The following is a 20,322-nucleotide window of genomic DNA, read 5'->3' on the forward strand; positions in this document are numbered from 1 at the left end:
GGGTAATTCAGGTTTATGAATATTTGGTAAAGTTCTTGTAGTTTTCGGTCTCTGTCAGTTGGATCAGAGCAAATGCGATTGTACCTAAGAGCTTGACTGTAAACAAGGGATCTAGTCACGTGTGCAGGATGGAAACTAGAAGGGTGTAGATAAGTAGAGCAATCAGTAGGTTTTCGGTACAGTGTGGTACTGATCAGGCCATCCTTGATTAGTACTGTAGTGTCCAGGAAATGTATCTCTTGCATGTTGTAATCGAGGCATAAGTTGATGGTGGGATGTAGATTGTTAAAGTCTCTGTGGAATTCTTCTAGAGCCTCTGTATCATGGGTCCAAATCATAAAGATGTCATCAATGTATCTTAAGTAGAGGAGTGGTAATAGGGGACGAGAGCTGAGGAATCGTTGTTCCAGGTCAGCCATAAATATATTAGCATATTATGGGGCCATGAGGGTGCCCATAGCAGTTCCACTAATCTGGAGGTATAAATTGTCCCCAAAATGGAAATGATTGTGTGTGAGAACAAAGTTACAGAGGTCAGACACCAGATTGGCTGTGGTGGCATCAGGGATGGTGTTCCTGATTGCTTGTAATCCATCTTTATGTGGAATATTAGTGTACAGAGCCTCTACATCCATTGTGGCAAGGATGGCGTTATCAGGAACTTTTCCAATGTTTTGTAATTTCCTCAGGAAGTCGGTGGTATCTTGGATATAGCTGGGAGCGTTGGTGGCATAGGGTTTGAGGAGGGAGTCCACATTACTGGATAGTCCGGTGGTAAGGGTGCCAATACCTGAAATGATAGGGTGTCCAGGGTTTCCAGGTTTGTGGATTTTGGGAAGTAAATAGAATAATCCAGGTTGGGGCTCAGATGGTGTGTCTGAGTGAATAAGGTCCCGAGTAGCAGCAGGGAGTTCCTTCAGTAGTTGTTGTAATTTCCTTTGGAATTCCAAAGTGGGATCAGAGGAGAGAGGTCTGTAAAATGTGGTGTTGGAGAGTTGTCTGGCTGCCTCCTGTTCATAGTCTGACTTATTCAGGATGACAACAGCACCCCCTTTGTCAGCTGGTTTGATTATGATGTCTTGGTTATTTTTGAGACTCTGGATAGCATGGCGTTCAGCATAGTTGAGATTGTGTCTCATTTGGCATTGTTTGTGTATAATGTCAGCCTGAGCACAGTTGCGGAAGCACCGTACGTAGAAGTCCAGACTTTCACTGCGACCCACTGCAACGAATTATTAAAGACCTACAACCTATCCTTAATCAGGATGCTACACTCCAGAAGGCCCTGGGTGACATGCCTGTTCTCTCCTACAGACAACCTCCCAACCTCATGAGGATCCTCACTAACAGCCACAGTCTATACCCCAGGAACTCCAGTCCTGGAACCTTTCCCTGCAACAAAGCCCGCTGCCAGTTTTGTCCAAATATCTTCTCTGGAAATACCATCACTTGACCTAACCAGGTTACTCACAGAATCATGGGCACTTTCTCTTGCTCCTCTACTAACATCATATATGCCATCATGTGCCAACAATGCCCAGATGCTTTGTATATTGGACAGACTTCTAACTCCCTTAGACAAAGGGTCAACGGGCACAAAACAGACATCAAAACACTCCAGATCCACAAACCAGTTAGTCAACATTTTAATGGAATGGGGCATTCTGTCAATGACCTAAAGGTATGTGTGTTACTGAAGAGGAATTATCGCACCATTCTGGAAAGAGAAGCAGCCGAGCTGGCTTTTATATTCAAATTCGGCACATTAACACATGGTTTAAATCGTGATGGGAACTTTCTGAGTCACTATAGGGGCTCATCTGCATACTTGGCTTAATCTAATTCTTGATCTTCCCCCCCCCCACCTCTCCACTCTCTGATTTGCTCACCTTGATTATCTTTTTCTGATGTGTCCTCCTTGCTTACTGTTTTTGGTTCTCTGTGCCTTAAATATTGAGTCTGTTCTGGTCTGGCTATGGTCTGAAGAAGTGGGTCTGTCCCACGAAAGCTCACCTAGTAAACTATTTTGCTAGTCTTTAAAGTGCTACCTGACTGCCTTTTGTTTTGAAATTCAACAGGAGATGATACTGTTGGAAAAATATTACAGGTCTCCAAAGAGACTCCCTTGATGGGGTTCCCATACAGCGAACCTTGCACACTGCCCCAGTGACTGGATCTCCCATTGCAGCCCCAGGGCTACATGCTGCACCCAAACCCAGTGACTCGCTAACTCAAAGCACGGCTTCTCCATGGTCCCAACAAGAGAAAGAAACCTAAAAAGTCTTCAAATCACGAGGTATAGACATTCATAAACAGATGTCTGAGGTGCATCCTTCACATCAAAAGGCAAGACTTTGTCATAAATGAGGAGCTGTGGAACAGAGCAGGACAAGAACCACTTGACATTCAAATCAAAAGGAAGTGGGGATGGCTAGGCCACACTCTGAGGAAACCATCATCCAGCATTGTCTGTCAAGCTCTCACATGAACCCTCAAGTAAAACACAAAACAGAAAGACCTCGCACAACGTGGAGAAGGTCTACTGAGATTGAAGGACAACAGCTGGGGCACTCCTGGAGTCAGCTAGAAGTTTTGTCCCACGACAGAGTGAAGTGGAGGAGACTTATAGATGTCCTATTTTCCACTCGGAGTACAAGGGTTTAAGTAGTAAGTAGTGTAACTCCCTCTGCCCCCATTCATTCACACACACACACACACACGCACACACAGACAATCCTCCCCCGCAGTCCTGCTGCCTAGGCAGGTACTCTTCATGTAGCCTTTTGTGATTTTTTCTGAAAACAGTGATCTGCGCTTGTCTTTAGTGAATTTCACCTTATTGATTTCAGACCAATTCTCCAACTTATCAAGATCATTTTAAATTCTAAATCTAAAATATTTTGTTAGTCTTTAAAGTGCTACAGGACTGCTTTTTCATTTTTTGAAGATGCAGACTAACATGGCTACCTCTGCATGTTGAATCTGGCTATGGTCTGAAGAAGTGGGTCTGTCCCACGAAAGCTCACCTAATAAACCATTTTGCTAGTCTTTAAAGTGCTACTTGACTGCTTTTTGTTTTGATGGCTACCTCTCTGTGACTTTCACATACAGTATGGTGACCATCCAGCCCGTTTTTTCCCAGGATAGTCCCTTATGTAAGCTGTCCCACAGGCAAATAGGCTAATTGTCCCGTATTTGGTGGGCGTCCGTTCTTTGCACCCAGTGTCTCAGGGTGGCAGCCTCTGCTGCCAGGGAGCCCTGCTGCAGGGCAGCTGCCCAGTTCCCTGGCCCCCTGGGCCTTGGAGCAGCACCCCCCCTCCACACCCTGACCAGGGAACTCCTCTGTGGGGAGGCTGCCCTGTTTCCTGGTGCCCTGTGCCTTGGGGCAGCAGCTCCTGTGCGAGGGAGCTCCTCCATGGGGAAGCTGCCCCATTCCCTGGCACCCCCTTGTGTCAGCCCCTGCTGCCAGCAAGCTCTGCCATGGGGCATCTGCCTCATTCCCTTGTGCCCCATGCCTAGGGGAGGTAGCTCCTGCTGCCAGGGAGCCCCTCCATGGGATGGCTGCCTTGTCCCCTGGCACCTGGTGCCTCAGTGAGGCAGCTCCTGCTGCAGGGAAGCTCTTCTGTGGGGTGGCTTCCCTGTTCCCTGCTCCCCCTGCTGAGAGTCTGGTAAGCCCCTATTCTCAGCACACCCACCACCCACCAAGCGGCTGCTCAGCCCCCATCCTTTGCTCCCCCTCAATCGGTGGCTGTGGAATCCCCATTCCCAGTGCCTCACGATGGGGCAGCAGCCTCCATCAGCAATGAGCCCTGACATGTGAGAGCATCTCCAGAGGGGAGTGTCCCGGATTTGCCATAGGGCAATGTGGTCACCCTAATATATAGATACCCATAAAAATAATGTTTCCTCGTTCATCACAATGGAACTTTTTGGCCATAAGTTCTTTGGAAAACCTTAAAAGGTTATAGGTCCCATAAAATAGGTGTGTCAGATGTCTACAAATAAACGAAAGCAGGCAGATGACTGAGTGAACAAAATTACTAATGAATGCAAATGCAAGTGTAAATGTTAATAATGAGGGAAATGCAGCCATGCGCCTGTGTGCACCTCTGCTTTTGTAATGAATTATCAATATTTTAGTAGGGGATGGAGTAACTCAGTAGTTTGCAACATCCTAGGCAATGCCATTCTGTCTGTCTTAAATAAAACTTCAGCTCTCAAGTAATACCTAAGATGGCACTATACAGAAACATACTTTCTAGCTCTCCAACAGGAGAAGTGAGGGCAGGTTTACTTGTGACAATCATTTCAAACCTCATTTCTCGTATGCTTATTCAGAAGAAACAAAAATCCTTTATCATGCTTGATTTTATTTTCAATAAGTACGCAATAACCCTAACTAAGTCAGCCCCATTGGTGACCACAGTTAGGTCTAACCGGCCGTATATTAGTGATTTGCTTTTACATTGATCATAGAACATATGTGCAATACTAAATGTTCCTTGTCCAGTTTGTCAATTACTAATCTTATCAATTATAGATAGTGGATTTATGCAGATCCCTTATCAAAGATGCTATTTTTGACCATTATAGCACACATCTAGAGTAACAGGCATCCCTTTGTATGCTGAACATATTCACAGAAAAGCGACCAAGGAAATGACCTATTTACCCTAAATTCTTTTAATGGTATCTGGTTTACCTAAATGATTGAGCAGATGTCTTCAGCTGATTTATCATCTGCTATTCTATTTATGACAAAAAAGAGCTCTGTAACTAAGTCATTATGCCTGAAATCACCTGTTGGAGTAATTTCTTACAAGCTACAATATTACCATTATTGTACTGATTACAGAAAACAGCTGCCCCAAATCTGTTATCTGTCCTTTCTGGGCCTCTGGACACAGTTCCCCAAGGGTCAAGGGTTAGATTAAAAAGATATGCAGTCCATTCTTTAAAAGCAGGCTAAGAGTCCAGCTAACTTTCAAGTTCTTAATAACATTCCTGGCGTGAAAGTTCAAGATCAGCATAAAAAGAGAGTAGATAATTGGATATGGGCCTGCTATGATTAGACATTAATCAATCCAACACAAAACTCTTTCCACACTGTAGTGCAGCTAACCCAGAGAGAATTTGGAGGGTTTTGGTCAAAGAACTACACAAACAAACCATACAAGTGTAATATTTACTAATAGGGTTATTACCTCCCCTGGGATTCAGAATCACTTTCTCAACATACACCTGTACTCGTCCTCAGCACAAGTGGAGTTTATGCCTCTTCCTGAGTGGACTGAGCCCCAGGAAAGAGTGCAAGTCCTGGGAGTAGATAGGAGATGGGGTCAAACAAAGGGAACAAAACAAACTCACATCAGGGAAGTCAGTGGTGAGAAACTCTAGCAGAGAGGATGTGAGTAGAGACCAATTTGTTTTTTTTCACATTGTTTCCAAGTTTGTCAACTACGCAGGGTGACCACCCGTCCCGTTTTCACCCGGACAGTCCTGCACTTTAACCAAAAAGCAAGTTGTCCCGTATATTCACTCCACTGCTGAGCTGCTCTTTCCCCAAGTCAACGCAGCTGGAGCTGCAGGTAAAACCAGTCAGGAGCTGGCTGGACAGCAAGTGAAGCGCATACTGACTAGCCAGTACAGGCAGCAGCAGGAGACGGAGTCAGGGGCCCTGCCATAGAGATAAGGCAGGGTGTGTTGGGGGTAGGGTAATGTGTTTTGTCCCCACTTCTAAGATTTTAAGGGGGACCTGGTACCCCAGCAGCACTGGTCAGCCCCTCTGTGGGGCAGCCGCTTCTGCAGCCGGAGAGACCACTGTGGGGAAGTAGCCCAATCGCCACTGCAGGACAGCCTCCTGTGCAGCCGCCCCCACCCCCAGGACAGCCCCCTCCACACCTAGGAGCCCCCACAGCCGGGAAACTCTCCTGCTGGGTGGCTGCACCATTGCCAGCACCCCAAGGCACGGGGCAGCCACAGAGCTGTCCTGCAGAGCAGTGACGGGGCAGCCCCATTGCCAGTGTCCTGAGGCTTGGGGCAGCCACCCTCGGCAGCTGGGGAGGTCCCTGGCAGTGTGGCAGCTCCATTCCCGGTGCCCAGAGGTGTGGGGCAACTGGGAACTGTAGCCATCTGCCCCTCCCTACCCCAAGCCAGGGAATCCGCCCCCCCCGCCCCCCGCAGGGTGGCAGTTCCCACAGATCAGCCACTGCTGGAGCCAGGGAGCATCCCCACAGCATTCCCGGAGCCCAGCGGCATGGGGCAGGCAATGGAAGTCCCTGTCCCCCTTCCACAGGGCAAACAGCACTGCAACTGGGGAGCTCCCCTCTGGGGCGGCATGGGGCAACCAGGAAGCTGCAAGTGCTTGGCAGCCGCAGCCGGGAAGCTGCTTCCCCCTTCACCCCATCCCATATTTGACTTAGGGAAATATGGCCACTGTACAGCTGCATGAGCGCATCATTAAGCAACGTCTGGACTACTTTAAGATCAATGACGCGACCGGCAAGTGTTTCCACTCTTGTTTCAGTGGACATTGCTTCTGACTTGTGCGTGCTTGGCCTGGAGCATAATAAATACCTGATAGAGACCTGGAGATGTCATCATGTCTCAAGATGCCTCCCCTGCCCCTACACCCTTAATGAAACTCACCAGATGAGGCCCAGGGAAATGCCTCCTATTCTACCTTTTTGTAAAAATATTTCCGCAAAGAGAATTTGTGCCCAAGTAACTGTCTGGCCCAACTAATGAAAAGAAAAGAGACATTCTGGGGTGTCCAAAATATGATAAGAATCAGTAAAACTCAGCCATGTGTCTGTTCATTCTGTTCGAGTACACTGGCTGAAGGAGGAGGTGGGGTGATTTACTGGAAAGCTGTATTTTTACAGTAATATGACTCAAGCCAAAGCCACTCTTCTTGTTTTCCTTTGTTGGTCTGCATTCCAGAGGTAACAAATATGAAAACGTTATTCCTTGTGTCTTGAGAATCAGTCACAGTGAATTCAATAGGAGAGATAATATGCATGGGGTTTCCTGTTCTGAGAGTCTGCGGATAACTTTTTCAGAGTCAAATGAAAAGCTGTCTGATGGCTTTTGGAGAAATGACAGATGTATATGAATGCGCGTGGTTGCAGATCAATGCATGCCTTTAGATAAAAAGTGAGAGATTGTTGGCATTTGTTTCATCACAAGTAATTTAAGTAGTCCAAGAGGCTGAGGGAGGGAGAAAAGTTACAAACAAATCTGTGTTCTTGATTTCAACTTTTTTTCTTTCTTTCAGTCTTTCTTGCTCCTTCTGAAGCAGCTTGTACCTTCCTGTTAGGGTGGGTACTGGTCCAGATGGATGAGTGGTGTGAGCTGTTCTGATGATTTCTCTGTTGCTATGAGGAAATTTGCAGCTTTGGCATCTTGGCTTTACTCAACTCGGACAAAAAGATAACCACAGACTCACAAGAAGGAAATCCCCATGAGGGTTATTGTTCTGTTCCCAAGATATTGGTGAAGTCAAGGCAGTGAAACAGAAAACCCAGGGTTGTCTGCTGATCTAGCACCATGGCATTCATTGTAGTCCTGAAGATGCCGTTCACTTTAATAAGCTAGGGCATGATTTGCCAAACTGGGCAGCATACCCTCCTGAGGGGGCGTGAAGAAATTCCATTGGGGGGGAAGGGCACAAGGTGACCCAGCCCCCCTCAGTATTCCCTCCGCCCATCCAAAGAAAGATCCAGCCTTTGCTTCCAGCTCGCAGCCCCTGTCATTTTACGTGGACAACCCAGTGCAGCCACTATAAAAAGCAAGCAGCCAGCAAAGACCCAAGTGGAGCTAGCTGCCTCCTGGAAATGAGAGTGATTGTAGGTTGAGGGGGGAGGAGGATGAGGATGGAGTTAGATGGGGGGCTGGTGGTGCTTGGCTTTGTGGGATGGCAGGGGAGGAGCTTGAGTGTGTGGCTTGTGGGACTCGGGCGGCCGGCCAGCTTGCCGGACTTGTTGGGCTCAGGTGGCTGGTCCTGGCAGAGCAGGGCTTGGGCAATTGGCCCCAGTAGCGTGTGGCTAGGGCAGGTCAGGCAGATAGGTGGGTGGGTGGCCCTGGCAGTGTGGGACTTGGATGGCTGACCCTGGCAGCATGGGACTCAGGCAGCTCGGGGTGGCGGCTGGACAGCTGAACCCAGCAACATGAGGCTTGGGTGGGTGGCTTGGTTGGCTGGCCTGTGGCTGGGGTGGGTGTCTGGTAGGCAGGCTGCTGGTCCCGGCAGTGCAGAGCTCGGGTGGACAGCTAGCCCCAGCAGCTGATGGGTGAGCGCATGGCTGGCCCCAGTGGTATGCGGCTCAGGCAGGTGGGTGGCTGCTGCGGGCAGCTTTGGAGGCTGGCATAGGGCTCAGGCAGCTGGACAGCTGGGGCTGCACCAGGCAACCACAAGGGGCCAAGAAAAAATTATTTGGGCTTATTTTTAATTTTAAATAATATTTTTATGTCAAGCTTTTGTGTTTATTTAAAATTACAAATTGAATTTTTTGTTAAAAGGGGGTTGGATAATGGTAAAGAAGAGATGCAGGGGCATGTGCGGGTTTCTCAAAAATCAAAAGAGGGACGTGGTGCCAACAAGTTTGGGAACCACTGACCTAGGAGAAAATCCCAGAATCCTTCAGTTCGTGCTTGGTTCTACAGCCGGCCAATGTGCTAATCCTAAAAGCACAAATTGTTTCCTATCTAAAGGGGCAACTCTTTCCAATTTGGTTTCCAAAATGTTCAGTCTTCACACAAGTCAGCCCCACCCCCCCTTTACCTCTCTCACCCACACTTGCTGTTTTCATGATAAAGTTGTGAGTTGGCACAAATTCTGCAGAACATCAAATGCTACCAAAATTAAAACCAAATTAGTGGACATATTAGATATTTAATTACTTAAACCCCCGCCATTTTGAAAACTTATTTGACACTCCCTACTGCAGAATCACAAGGCTTTGCAGCAGAACTTCAGTCTAGCTTGACACAAAATGCGTATGAGGACCTCCATTTTGAAATGAGACCTATTCTCAAGACATGCTGTTTATGGCAGACTAATATGGGTTACCCCTCACCTCATTCAAGTAATTGACACCTGAGTACCTTCTCACTGGGTAGCTACGTCTACACGTGTATGCTACATTGAAATAATCTATTTCGATGAATAACGTCTACACGTCCTCCAGGGCTGGTGCCGTCAACATTCAACGTTGACGTTGGGCAGCACCACATCGAAGTAGGCGCTGCAGGGGAGCGTCTACACGCCAAAGCGGCCCAAATCGAAATAAGGGTGCCAGGAACAGCTGCAGACAGGGTCACAGGGCGGACTAGCACTCCCGGGGCAACAGCTAGCCGCTCCCTTAAAGGGCCCCTCCCAGACACACTCAGCCTGCACAGCACATGGTCTGCAGAGCCATAGGCTCTCACACCTTGGCGAAGCAGTTATGGACCCCCAGCAGGAACAGCAGCAGCCAGAGGTCCACCCCTCCCCCCCCCGCAGGAGCAGTGCTCGCCCTGCTGAATGCCATGCAGGAGGCAGCTGACCACCTTTTAATTACAGAAGAGGAGCTGCCCCCAGGGGAGGAGGAAGCAACTCCAGACCCTGCTGTCCTCTGCCCCCGCCCCCAGCCGCACACGCCGCCGGCTGTGGAGCTACCGCACGAACACAGACTGGTGGGAGCAGCTGGTGCTCGGCGAGTGGGACGACGACCGCTAGCTCCAGAACTTTTGGATCAGCCGGCAGACATTGCTGGAGCTCTGCCAGTGGCTCACCCCTGCACTGAGGCACCAGGACATCACCATGCGGCATGCCTTCAGTGTCGAGAAACAGGTCGGCATCGCTGTCTAGAAGCTGGCCACTCCAGACAGCTACCGATCTATGGGCCAGGAGTTTGGCGTCGGCAAGGCCACCGTCGGGGCTGTCCTCATGGAGGTAAGAGGACCCATGGGCATGGGGAGGCAGCCCAAGGGGGGAGGGAAGGGGAGCCCTGGGGGGGGGAGGGGAGGGGAGGGAAGGGGAGCCCAGTGGGGGAGGGGAGGGGAGCCCTGGGGGGAGAGGGGAGCCCAGGGGTGGGGAGGACCAGACACACCCTGCACACCCCTCATTGGTGCTTTTCCATGTCCTTCCCCTGCAGGTCGTCCACGCCATCAACGCCCTGCTCCTCCACAGGCTCGTGAGGCTGGGGGACTGGGATGCCGCCATCGCGAGCTTTGCCACCCTGGGCTTCCCAAATTGCTTCGCGGCTCTGGATGGGACCCATATCCCCATCTGTGCCCCGGAGCACAGAGGAGGATGCTTCCTCAACAGGAAGGGCTACCATTCTGTGGTCCTCCAGGCCTTGGTGGACAGCCGGGGCCAATTCCTGGACATTTATGTTGGCTGGCCTGGCAGCACCCATGATGCCCAGGCATTCTGGAATTCGGGCCTGTGCCGCCGGCTGGAGGCGGGGACCTACATCCCCCAGCAGGAGATCCCTGTGGGGACACCACCATGCCCCTCTGCATTGTCGCAGACGCGGCGTACCCCCTCCGGCCCTGGCTCATGCACCCGTACACGGGCCATCTGTCAGCCAGCCAAGAGCGCTTCAACATGCCCCTGAACCACGCGCGCCAGGTGGTGGAGTGCACATTTGGCTGCCTCAAAGGGCGTTGGAGGTGTCTCCTCACCCACCTCGACGCAGGCCCCACCAACATCCCCCAGATTGTGGGTGCATGCAGCGCACTCCACAATCTGGTCGAGAGCAAGGGGGGGGGCCTTCTTTCAGGGCTGGGCTGTGGAGGCTGGCAGGGCTGACGTGCAGCCACCCGCTGCCCCCAGTCACCAGGTGGACCTGGAGGGGATCCAGGTCCGGGAGGCCCTGTGGGCCCATTTCGACCAGGCCAGAGGGTGAACGCTGGCAGGCCCCCCCACTGCACCCCACCCATCCTCCACAACACTCCCTGCCCCTACGCCCACACCACAGAGCACCCAAGAGCACACTCCCCCCACTTTTCTTGCAAATAAAAATAGACCTGTTGTTCATGAAGCCACAAAACGGTGAATTCTCTTATTATATTATTACTACAAATATATTATATATTATTATTATATGATAAACAAACAGTGGAATACAAGGAAGGGGAGAACTATTTACATGGGGGGACAGGTATCAAAATAACAGGGGTCTAATACAAACTATATACAACATAAAGGGGATATGTACAAGGGGGGGGCCACGTCCTGGGCCCCGCACCCCCTAATGTCCAGCGCTGGGGGTGGGCGGCCGCAACCTGCGCCTCGGCCTCAGCCCTGGCCGAGGCTGGCTGGGGGCCGGGCAAACCAGCAGATATGGCTGGCAGGTGTCAGCAGGCCCCAGGTCCCCCTCAGCAGAAGGCCCCTCGGTGGTGGACGGCGGGGGGAGCAGCGGGTGGAGCGGCGGGTGGAGCAGGCAGGGTGAGCAGAGAGGCAGCTGGCGCGGCATGGGGGGTCCAGGTAGTCCACGATGCGCTCAAAAGTGCACATAAAGGCCCCCCATGCCTCCTGGCGCCAGGCCAGCGCCTGCTCCCGTAGTTGGAGGCGCCGCTCATCCACCCACAGGCGCTGCTCCGAGACCTCCAGCTGCCGCCGGAGGGTCGCTAGCAGCTGGGGGGTCCGTCGCCGTCCGTGGGTGGTGCTGGGTCCACCGTCAGCCCCTCCCTGGGGCTGGTTGGTGCTCCGCTGAGGGGCTGGCCTGCAGTGATGGCCCCGGTGGGCTCTCCAGGACCATTGACACCTCTCCGGCGCTCTCCGGACCCTCCGATGGTGCAGCTGCGGAACACGGGGGCGGAGAAGAGTGGACACAGCCGTTAGTGTGGGCCCCGAACCGTGGCCCTTGTACCCCCACCCCTCTGCTGCTGGTTCCCCATCCCCGTCCCCGGGAGATGCTGCTGCTGCTGATGGGTGTCCCACCCCCTCCCCCCGGGGGACCCTAGAGGTTCCGCTCCCCCCAGCCCGGGGGATGGGGCATGGCACTGTCCTGCTGTGGGGGGCAGGGGCTGATGCACTCTTCTGAGGGACATGCCACTGCTGTCCTTGGAGCCATGGTCATCTGGGCATGTGGAGGGCCCTGGTCATGTCTGTTTCCCCTTGCCCAAACCCCGGGGCTGTGCACCGGGGGGTACATACCTGATGGTCCACTCCCACAGTCAGGGGACACCCGGTGGGCAGACGCCCTGCTGGAGCTCCGGGACGGGATGGCGATCTGGAGCCCCTCATCGCTGGAGGAGGATCCCCCCTCCTCCTCCTCCGGTGTCCCAGGGGTGGGCTCCTTGGGGAGGGCCCCTGGGTTGCAGGGCTTGCCTCCAGGGTGGACTCTGCCTCCGGGGCCTGCTGGGGCTCGTCGGCCGAGGTGTCAAGAGTGGCCGGCAGGGAGGAGGTGTGCTGGGGGCCCAGGATTTCCCTGAGCTCCCTGTAAAAGGGGCAAGTGACGGGGGCAGCCCCAGATCGGCTGGCTGCATCCCGGGCCTGGGCGTAACCCTGCTGCAGCTCCTTGACCTTACTCCTGACATGGTCAGGAGTGTGGGCAGGGTGACCCCGGGCGGCCAGGCCCTCAGCCAGCCAAGTGAACGCATCTGCCTTCCGCCTCTTGCTCCCCATTACCTGGAGCACCTCCTCCTCGCCCCAGAGCCCCAGCAGGTCCTGGAGCTCGGCCACTGCCCAGGAGGGGCCCCGCTGCCTCTTCCCCAGGTGGCTGCCAGCCTGGGAGCCCTGGCTCCCCTTGGGGGCGGGTGCCCTGGGGGTACTTGGGGGGCTGGCGGGCAGCCATCACAGTGGGGGGGTGGCTTGGGGCTGCAGGGAGGCGTGCAGGCTGGCCGTGTGGCTGTGCTGCCGCTTGCATGCTCTCTCAGCTTCCTGCACAGGAAGGCAGGGGGCGGAGAGCTTTAAGGGGCTGCTGCACACGGTGACCATAGAGCTCAGGGGCTGGAGAGAGCGTCTCTCAACCCCTCAGCTGATGGCCGCCATGGCGGACCCCGCTATTTCGACTTTACGGGACGCGGATTGGCTACACGAGCCCTACTTCGACGTTCAACGTCGAAGTAGGGCACTATTCCCATCTCCTCATGAGGATAGCTACATCGACGTCTCGCGGTCTTATGTCGATGTCAACTTCAAAATAGCGCTTGCCACGTGTAGATGTGGCGGGCGCTATTTCGAAGTTGGCGCGGCTACTTCGAAGTAGCCGGCACATGTAGACATGGCTGGCATGTGTAGACAGCCAACTTTCCTGTTTTAGGCTACCATTGTCTGCTGTTTCACATCCTGACTGGCACTGTTTCAAATGCTGCCTCTTACTCTTGTAATAACTTCGTCTTCACTTTAAAAAAAATCCACTTCTTGATAAATCAAAATAGTTCACTAAAACTTTGGCATAAAGTACTCAGACTTGTAAATACTCCTTTTTGTATAGGCAAGTCCTCCGTGCTCAATATTAGTTGTCAAAAGTGAGGGGCAGGATCTATTTATGCATAAAGACAAACCTGAGTAAGAGAATTGAAAGAATCAGGTTTTGCTAGCTACTGCTGGGAGATCATCTATAAAATATTCACCCTGTACATTGCTATATGGTATACTTGTCTTCTGAGATCTGAAATAGTTCCACTAACCTTTCCTGTGACTAGATAATCCTCCCCTTCAAAACACACTGCGCTATCGGCCACCGAAACTGCATCTCTGTCTTCAGCACAGTAATGCTAGTGGATGGGTTAACCAAGCCTGTGATGTAACTCAGTACTGCATTGTTTCCTCTGTGTATGCCTGTGCGTCTGCATTGCCTGTTCAGCATTCAGCCGGAGAAGGGGGTACAGCCTGCTTCCTTCCACCTGAGCCAGTTCATCAATGTCAGCTCTGGAAACCCAGTTCCGCTTTCTTCTTTCCTGAATGATAAAATAACAGAATTTCACACCCTGAAAGGCATTAAATAAACTATTGACCAGACCTGCAAGATGCTGCAGGTTCTCAACTCCTGTGCAAGCCCTGAGAACAGAGGGTGTTCAGCACCTCTCTGACAATTTGAGGCCCTGGACGTCTCACAGTTAAACGGATTACAGTCTTTCATCTGTGGGTCACTGATCTGAATACTTCCCAGGCAGAGCATCTGATTTGTCAATGTCTGTGTAAAATAGTCTGGTGACCTCAGCTGCAGGAGGATTCCTAGCAATCATACGCTAGAAAACACAGTGCCGGAGTTGGCAGTCTGAGCAGCCAGCCAAAAACAGGAAAAGGGATAGGGAGTAAACTACTTTCAGTTCCTGAGGGCTATATTTATAGTGAGAAATGTGCAGTTTTGCCACAATTGCAACTGCACTTGGCTTGCACCTCTCCTGATGGAGATTCTTGTGTGGACCTCATCTGGGTGTTTTAAGCTACGTCTACACGTGCACGCTACATCGAAGTAGCTTATTTCGATGTAGAGACATCGAAATAGGCTATTTCGATGAATAGCATCTACACGTCCTCCAGGGCTGGCAACGTCGACGTTCAACATCGACGTTGGGCAGCACCACATCGAAATAGGGGCTGCGAGGGAACGTCTACACGCCAAAGTAGCACACATCGAAATAAGGGTGCCAGGAACAGCTGCAGACAGGGTCACAGGGCGGACTAGAGCTTCCGGGGCAACAGCTAGCCGCTCCCTTAAAGGGCCCCTTCCAGACACACTCAGCCTGCACAGCACGCGGTCTGCAGAGCCATAGGCACGCACACCTCGAGCGACGCAGTCATGGACTCCCAGCAGCAGCAGCAGCCAGAGGTCCACCCAGCTGCCCCTGCAGGAGCAGTGCTCGCCCTGCTCCATGCCATGCAGGAGGCAGCTGAGCACCTCCTTGCCACAGAGGAGGAGCTGCCCCCAGGGGAGGAGGACTCAACCCCCAACCCTGCAGCACCCCGCCCCCCCCACCGCACACGCCGCCAGCTGTGGAGCTACCCCACGAGCACCGACTGGTGGGAGCGGCTGGTGCTCGGAGACTGGGACGACGACCGCTGGCTCCAGAACTTTCGGATGAGCCGGCAGACATTTCTGGAGCTATGCCAGTGGCTCACCCCCGCACTCAGGCACCAGGACACTGCCATGTGGCGTGCCCTAAGCATGGAGAAACAGATCGGCATCGCTGTCTGGAAGCTGGCCACTCCAGACAGCTACCGATCCATGGGCCAGCAGTTTGGCGTCGGCAAGGCCACCATCGGGGCCGTCCTCATGGAGGTAAAAGGACCCACGGGGGGCGGGGGGGGGAAGGCAGCCCTGGCAGGGGAGGGGAGGGGAGGGGAGGAGGGCCCTGGCAGGGGAGGGCCACACACACCCTGCACACCCCTCATTGGTGCTCTCCCATGTGCTTCCCTTGCAGGTCGTCCGCGCCATCAATGCCCTGCTCCTCCACAGGCTCATGAGGCTGGGGGACCCGGATGCCGCCCTCGCGGGCGTTGCCACCCTGGGCTTCCCCAATTGCTTCGGGGTTCTGGATGGGACCCATATCCCCATCTGCGCCCCGGAACACAGTGGAGGACGCTACATAAACAGGAAGGACTACCATTCTGTGGTCCTCCAGGCCTTGGTGGACAGCCGGGGCCGTTTCCTGGACATTTATGTGGGCTGGCCTGGCAGCACCCATGACGCCCGGGTATTCCAGAACTCGGGCCTATGCCGCCGGCTGGAGGCAGGGACCTACATCCCCCAGCGGGAGATCCCTGTGGGGGACACCACCATGCCCCTCTGCGTCGTCGCAGATGCGGCATACCCCCTCCGGCCCTGGCTCATGCACCCTTACACGGGCCATCTGTCAGCCAGCCAGGAGCACTTCAACCAGCGCCTGAACCACGCGCGCCAGGTGGTGGAGCACACATCTGGCCACCTCAAAGGGCTCTGGAGGTGTCTCCTCACCCGCCTTGATGCGGGCCCCAACAACATCCCCCAGATTGTGGGTGCATGCAGCACCCTACACAACCTGGTGGAGAGCAAGGGGGAGGCCTTCTTTCACGGCTGGGCTGTGGAGGCCGGCAGGGCCGATGTGCAGCCACCCGCTGCCCCCAGTCACCAGGTGGACCCCGAAGGGACCCGGGTCCGGGAGGCCCTGCGGGCCCACTTCGATGAGGCCACGGGGTGAACACTGGCAGGCCCCCCACTGCACCCCCCCATCCTCCACAACACTCCCTGCCCCTATGCCCACACCACAGAGCACCCAAGAGCACCCCCACACACACTTTTCTTGTAAAAATAAAAGCAGACAGTTGTTTGTCAGCTCAAACATTTTCTTTACTACAACTCTTATACTATTATTATTATTATTATTATAAATAATGTGAACCAGACAAACTATGTACAGGGGAAATCAAACTGATAAATATATATACATTATAAAAATCGGGATAACATGAAAGGGGAAGACAAGGAAGGGGAGACCTATTCACATGGGGGGGTAAGGATCAGCAAAGTAATGGGTCACAAATACAAACTATTTACAAGAAAAGAACAATAAACTGGGGGGAATATATACAAAGGGGGATGGGGGGGCCACGTCCTGGGCCCCACGCCCCTACAGTCCAGCGCTGGGGGTGGGCGGCCGGGATCCCCGCCTCGGCCGCAGCCCTGGCTGGGGCTGGCTGGGGGCTGGGCGGACCGGGAGATACGGCCGGCGAGTGTCAGCTGGCCCCAGGTCCCCCTCGGTGGAATGGCCCTCGGTGGCAGGTGGCGGTGCGACGGCAGACGGTGCAGAGGCTGGAGCAGCGGGTGGAGCAGGCAGGGCAGGCGCAGCGGCGGCCGGCGCGGCATGGGGAGCCAGGGAGTCCGTGATGCGGTTGAGGGTCCGCATGTAGGCCCCCCATGCCCCCTGGCTCCAGGCCAGCGCCCGCTCCTGGAGGTGGAAGCAGCGTTCCTCCACCCGCAGCTGCTGCTCGGCGACCTCCAGCTGCCGACGGTGCAGTGCCAGCAGCTGGGGGGCCATCGCCTTTGGGTGGTGGTGCTGCATCCGCCGTCTTCCCCGCCGTGGGGCCGGTCTTTGCTCCGCCGAGGGGCTGGCCTGGAGTGATGGCCCCGGAGGGCTTTCCGGGACCACTGACACCTCGCCGGCGCTCTCCGGTCCTTCCGATGGTGCAGCTGCGGAACACAGGAGCGGGGGAAGAAGAGTGGAGACAGCCGTTAGTGTGGGCCCCGAGCCGTGGCCCTTGTCCCCCCACCCCTCTGCTGCAGGTTCCCCATCCCCGTCCCTGGGAAATGCTGCTGTGATGGGGTTCAGGGGTCCCCCTGCCCTGCACCCCGTCCGCTGGCAGGAGTGACTCTCACTCACTCAGCAGGTACGACAGGAGGTTTATTAGGCAACAGATGCCCAGTGTCTCCCAGAAGCAACAGTACAGCAGTCAGAGACGGTCCTTCCAACCCGTCCTGGGGAGAAGACCCCGAGGGGTGCCCCTCTGGGCTGTAGCTTTCCCCCTCCTCAGGCTGGCTGCCTTCCAGCTCTCCCTTCCCCTAGCCTCTAACTGCCGCCCCCGATTCAAACCCAGCTCGGCTCCTCCCTCCTCTTTGTTCAGGGCAGAGGTGTAACCTGCCAGTTGTAGCCCCAGGATCATCCTTACCACTGGGAGCTATTTAGCTTGTTTCTCATATCTAGCCTGAGTCTTGCATTTGCACTCCCCCCACTCCATCACATGCTGCTGCTGCTGCTGGGTGCCCCACCCCCTCCCCCCGGGGGACCCTAGAGGGGGATGGGGCATGGCACTGTCGTGCTGGGGGGGCAGGGGCTGATGCACTCCTGTGAGGGACATGCCACTGCTGTCCTTGGGGCCATGGTCATCTGGGCATGTGGAGGGCCCTGGCCATATCTATTACCCCCGCCTCAACCCAGGGGGTGTGCACCGGGGGGGTACATACCTGACGGTCCACTCCCACGGTCGGGGGACACCCGGGGGGCGGACACCCGGCTGGAGCTCCTGGATGGGAGGATGATGTGCAGGCCGGCGTCACTGTAGGAGGAGTCCCTCTCCTCCTCCTCCTCCGGTGCCCCGGGGGTGGGCTCCTGGGGGGGCCCCCAGGGTGCTGGGCTTGCCTCCGGGGCAGACTCCGCCTCTGGGGCCTGCTGGGGCTCCTCGGACGAGGTATCAAGAGTGGCCGGAGGGGAGGAGGTGTGCCGGGGGCCCAGGATGTCCCTGAGCTCCCTGTAAACGGGGCAAGTGACGGGGGCGGCCCCAGATCAGCCGGCCGCATCCTAGGCCCGGGCGTAACCCTGCCGCAGCTCCTTCACTTCACTCCCAACATGATCTGGAGTGCGGGCAGGGTGACCCCGGGTGGCCAAGCCCTCGGCCAGCCGAGCGAACGCATCCGCATTCCGCCTCTTGCTCCCCATGACCTGGAGCACCTCCTCCTCACTCCAGAGCCCCAGCAGGTCCTGAAGCTCGGCCTCCGTCCAGGCGGGGCCCCGCTGCCGCTTCCCCGCCTGGCTGCTGGGCTGTGAGCCCTGGCTCCCCTTGGGGGGGGTCCCCTGGAGGCGCTGGGGGGGCTGCCGGGCGGCCATCGCGTTGGGTGGGGGTGTGGGTGGCTGCGGAGGAGCGTGCAGGCTAGCCGCGTGTTACTGCTGCTGCCTGCACGCCCTCTCAGCTTCCTGCACAGGAAGGGAGGGGGCGGGGAGCTTTAAGGGACCTCTCCACGTGGCCACCATTGAGCTCAGGGGCTGGAGAGAGTGTCTCTCAACCCCTCAGCTGATGGCCGCCATGGAGGACGCCGCAATTTCGATGTTGCGGGATGCGCAACGACTACACGTTCCCTACTTCGACGCTGAACGTCGAAGTAGGGCGCTATTCCCATCCCCTCATGGGGTTAGCGGCTTCGACGCCTCGCCGCCTAACTTTGATGTTAACTTCAAAATAGTGCCCAACACGTGTAGCCGTGATGGGCGCTATTTCGAAGTTGGTGCCGCTACTTTGAAGTAGCGTGCACGTGTAGACGTGGCTTTAGTGTCATGTTTCCTAACTCTGAGTAAGATTTCCATGTTCGCAGCTGCTAAACAGTAGACCTAAATTTGCCAGTTTTCTCAGACAGGTAGCCGTGTCAGTCTGTATCTTCACAAACATGAAAAAACAGCAGTCCTGTCACACCTTAAAGACTAACAATATTATTTATTAGATGATGAGCTTTCATGGGATGGACCTAGTTCCTCAGATCTGGAGAACAGGTGCAAACTGAGAGACAGAAAGAACTTACAGAAACAAAACTGAGAGGATAAAAAACCTGACAAATCAGCAATATGGGGGGCGGGGTAGGAAGGGGAAAGAGGGGAAAAAAAAACCTCTGCTAATATCTTTTAAGTTAAGTGTGATACCTGCCATCACTGCCAGTATCAAAAGTAGGGGAACTGTCCTTGTAATGCGTAAGATAATTGAGTCTTTGCCACCATGGATGTACAAGCTTTTTACACCAGTATTCCACATGAAGGTGGACTACATCAATTAGGAACAGTATCTCATATGCTACCATGGTAAATCTAGCGGCTCAGCCATGTGCCTTTCTCCTCACCCACAACTATTTCCAGTTTGGGGACACTTTATACCTCAGATCAGCAGCACTGCTATGGGCACCCGCATGGTCCCCCAGTATGCTTACATTTTTACGGCTGATTTAGAACAACATTTCTTCAGCTCTCGTCCCCTATTACCTCTTCTTTACTTATGCTACATCGATGACATCTCATTTGGACCCTTGAAGAATTCCACAGGGATTTCAACCACTTGCACCCCACCATTAATCTCAGCCTTGACTATTCCGCAGGAGAGATCCATTTCCTGGATACCACAGTACAAATCACTCATGGCCAAATCAGTATCACTCACGGAAACCCACTGATTGCTACTCCAGCTTCCATCCAGGACACAGCACGCGACCCATCATTTATAATCAAGCCCTAAAATACAAATGCATCTACTTAATCCTACTGACTGCAGCAAACAATTTAAAGCTCTCTATCAGGCATCTGCAAAATTTAATTACTCACTGGGAGAAGTAAAGAAACAGATTGGCAGGGCCAGAGGAATACCCAGAAGCCAGCTACTTTTAGATAGGCCCAAGAAAGCTGAGAACAGAACACCACTTGTCATCACCTATAGCTCCCAACTCAAACCCCTCCAGCGTATTATTGATAATCAACAACCTATACTGGAACATGATGTTTCACTGTCACGGGCCCTTAGTGAGAAACCTGTGATTTACTACAGACAACCACCTAACCTCAGGACAATCCTCACTAGCAATCACACACCATAGCACAATAATACTAATCTTGGAACCTTTCCTTACAACAAACTCTGTTGCCAACACTGTCCACACGTTT

At 54.0% G+C, this 20,322-nt stretch overlaps 1 protein-coding gene across 1 annotated transcript; it reads right to left on the minus strand.

Annotated features, from left to right (window-relative positions):
• Positions 1-11,118: 11,118 nt before the first annotated feature.
• On the minus strand, positions 11,119-13,627 carry LOC142007398 (uncharacterized). The gene is made up of 2 exons (XM_074984024.1): positions 12,143-13,627; positions 11,119-11,785 (listed from the first exon to the last, which is right to left on the minus strand). Exons 1-2 carry the CDS (start codon positions 12,611-12,613, stop codon positions 11,282-11,284), a joined length of 975 nt encoding a protein of 324 aa, XP_074840125.1. The 5' UTR covers positions 12,614-13,627; the 3' UTR covers positions 11,119-11,281.
• Between the last annotated feature and the right edge of the window lie 6,695 nt (positions 13,628-20,322).

Source organism: Carettochelys insculpta, chromosome 1, assembly GCF_033958435.1.
Source record: "Carettochelys insculpta isolate YL-2023 chromosome 1, ASM3395843v1, whole genome shotgun sequence".
Lineage (NCBI taxonomy): Eukaryota > Metazoa > Chordata > Testudines > Carettochelyidae > Carettochelys > Carettochelys insculpta.